The 2,623-nt window shown below is 45.7% G+C and overlaps 1 protein-coding gene across 1 annotated transcript; it reads right to left on the bottom strand.

Annotated features, from left to right (window-relative positions):
* Window positions 1–614: 614 nt before the first annotated feature.
* LOC108578002 lies at window positions 615–2,391 on the bottom strand (the record flags this gene model as incomplete). The annotated part of the gene is made up of 2 exons (XM_017941245.1): window positions 615–685; window positions 980–2,391. Coding segments are annotated over 2 exons (1,483 nt in total), but the record flags the coding sequence as incomplete, so codon positions are not given.
* Between the last annotated feature and the right edge of the window lie 232 nt (window positions 2,392–2,623).

Genomic DNA, 2,623 nt, shown 5'->3' with positions numbered 1-2,623 from the left:
CTACTTTCACCTAGCCGCGTTATATTTGTATATTTTCTTCGTTTAACATTAACACGGCAACTATGTGAGATATTGAAGAAACAAGCACACCTTTGTATTCGGTATCAATGAAAGGTAAGATTTCGTTGGGAACATTTATTTGTAGGGAATATCTTTAAAGTAGAAATATTTAATAATCTGTATTTTCCCCCACATCGTAGTTCGAAAATTCGGCGCCACGTCCAGAATGCATAGGGGAATCAAACACCATTAGACCACAAATATCGAAGCATTAAGTTATGTTAATGTCGCGAAACGTGTGTTATCGTGGAGTATAAGTTGCTTAGGAGGACAGCTCCGCATAATTCGAGGCGTGGCAATGAAATATACTTTAGAGGCGCGTCACGAGATTTCGAGCACACGAGTCGGACTGTGATCTCGCGCTGTCGATTGATCGATCTTAGGTAGATGCACGATCCGTACGCTTTCTCTCTAGCATCGCAAAACCCGTGCAGTTCGACGTGATCATGGTCGCGAACAAGTGTTTCCCGTGGTATTTCGAAGCCTTGGAGGGACGGTAGCTGTTCGCGGTACATTTCCCATGCGGTAGCGATATCCATTGGAACGGATTCGTCCTAATCCACGCGTAATTGCCACAGTCGTTGCATCAGAAGTTTCGCCCATACTATTACTGGTCCTATTAATCCTAACGGAACAAACAATTGCGCGATTTGTGACAGTATTGTCCGTTTGGTTATTCGTGTTAATTTGTTTACTGATTTTAATGTGTATATCAATGCGTCGCGTGATGGATTCCAATGTATTCCGAGAATTGAGGTGGTCTCGGTTGTGTCTAGACGCACAACCGTGGTATCGAGTCGCGGTTCTGATATTTTAATTAAGCGCGAATCATTGGATGCCCATTTTCGGAGTTCTAAACCCCCCTTTTTCGCGAGTTGTACGACTTCGTCGCGAATCGACTCTGCCTCATGGTAGGTACGTGCTCCAGTTAATAAGTCGTCGACGTAAAGATCTGCTTTCATTATGGCTGCTCCCTTCGGAAATAGAGACGCCTCGTCATCGGCTAATTGATGAAGCGAGTGTATCGCCAGAAACGGTGCCGCGGATGTTCCGTATGTCACTGTGTTGAGTGTGTCGGTCTTGATGGGTTTGATTGGATCATCTCGCCACAATATCTTTTGACATTGGCGATCGTCTGGATGAATCCACGTCTGTCGGTACGTTTTGGTGATGTCCGCGGTTAAGACGTATGTGTGCGAGCGAAAGCGAATTATTAACGCGAAAAGATCGTCTTGTATTGTGGGGCCAACCATGAGCGTGTCGTTTAACGATTTTCCTGAAGCTGTGCGCGCCGAACCGTCGAAAACAACGCGGAGCTTCGTAGTGAGGCTACTCTCCTTGAATACTGCGTGATGCGGCAGATAATAGCTCTCACGTTTATTGTCGTGTTGTTGTTCGGACATATGACCCAAGACAGCATACTCGTTCATGAAATCAACGTATAGCTGCTTGCGGTCCGTGTTTTTCGCGAGGTTTTTCTCGAGTGAGTAAAATCGTTTGAGAGCGGTTGCGTATGAATCGCCAAGTGCGTGTTCTTCCTTAAAGGGAAGACTAACAATGTATTTTCCGGAATCGGAATCGCGTCGCGTGTGCTGTTTATAATGGTTTTCAGCCGCGGATTCTTCGTCCGAAAACAGTTTCTTCGTGGGAGCTTCCTCGATCTCCCAGAATTTTTTAATTGTTTGATCGAGCGCGTGAGTGGATAAATTGCAGATGGTACCGTGAGGAAATCCGTCGTGCATTCTGCCAATGATTATCCACCCGAATTTTGTCTTTAATAAGGCGCCGGAATTGTTCGCGAGTGAAATTTTACCTGCTGAAATAAATTCGTGGTAAATTTCCGCGCCTATTATTAAATCAATTGGACCTGGTTTATGAAATCGTGGATCTGCGAGTTTGATAGTTTTCGGAATTTCGAGGTTTTTTCTGTTGATGTATCGAGCTGGTAAAATGTGGTTTAGAGAGTCTAACACTAGGCAATCTATGTTTATCGTGAAATCTGTACGTCGCGATTGTACCGTGATGGTTACAGATTCTGGTATCAGCTTCCTCATACTGTGTATACCCTGTACCGGCACGTTTACTTCTTTTCGATCGAGCTGCAACTTTTGAGCTAAAGGTTTACTCAGAAAGTGAGACTGCGAACCCGGATCGATCAAAGCTCTGCACGAATGTGTACGACCGAATTTGTCGGTGACGTCTACTATCGCGGTTGATAGTAGACCGTTTGCTGCTGTTTGCGCGGATAAGCTAGCTACGTTTGCCTGTGCGGTACTTGCACTGGGCCGCGAATCTTCTTGCAGCAACGTGTGATGTTTCGCGTTGCACTTCCTACACGTGCTCGAACGGCAGTCTTTGGCGATGTGATTTGGCCGTAGACAATTTGAGCATAATGTCGCGCCTTTTATTATGTCGCGTCGTTGCTCCGTTGTCGCGTTTTCGAGTTTTTTGCAAGAAGACGTGTAGTGTTCCTCCTTGCATATGTTGCATTGCGGAATCGAGCTTGCGGACGAGAGTCGCGATCGTTCGTGCGCGTCAGAGTCATTCCAACTCGTGCCAAAAA

This window comes from Habropoda laboriosa, unplaced genomic scaffold (assembly GCF_001263275.1).
Source record: "Habropoda laboriosa isolate 0110345459 unplaced genomic scaffold, ASM126327v1 scaffold938, whole genome shotgun sequence".
Lineage (NCBI taxonomy): Eukaryota > Metazoa > Arthropoda > Insecta > Hymenoptera > Apidae > Habropoda > Habropoda laboriosa.
This window is presented reverse-complemented; position numbering and strand designations above follow the sequence as displayed.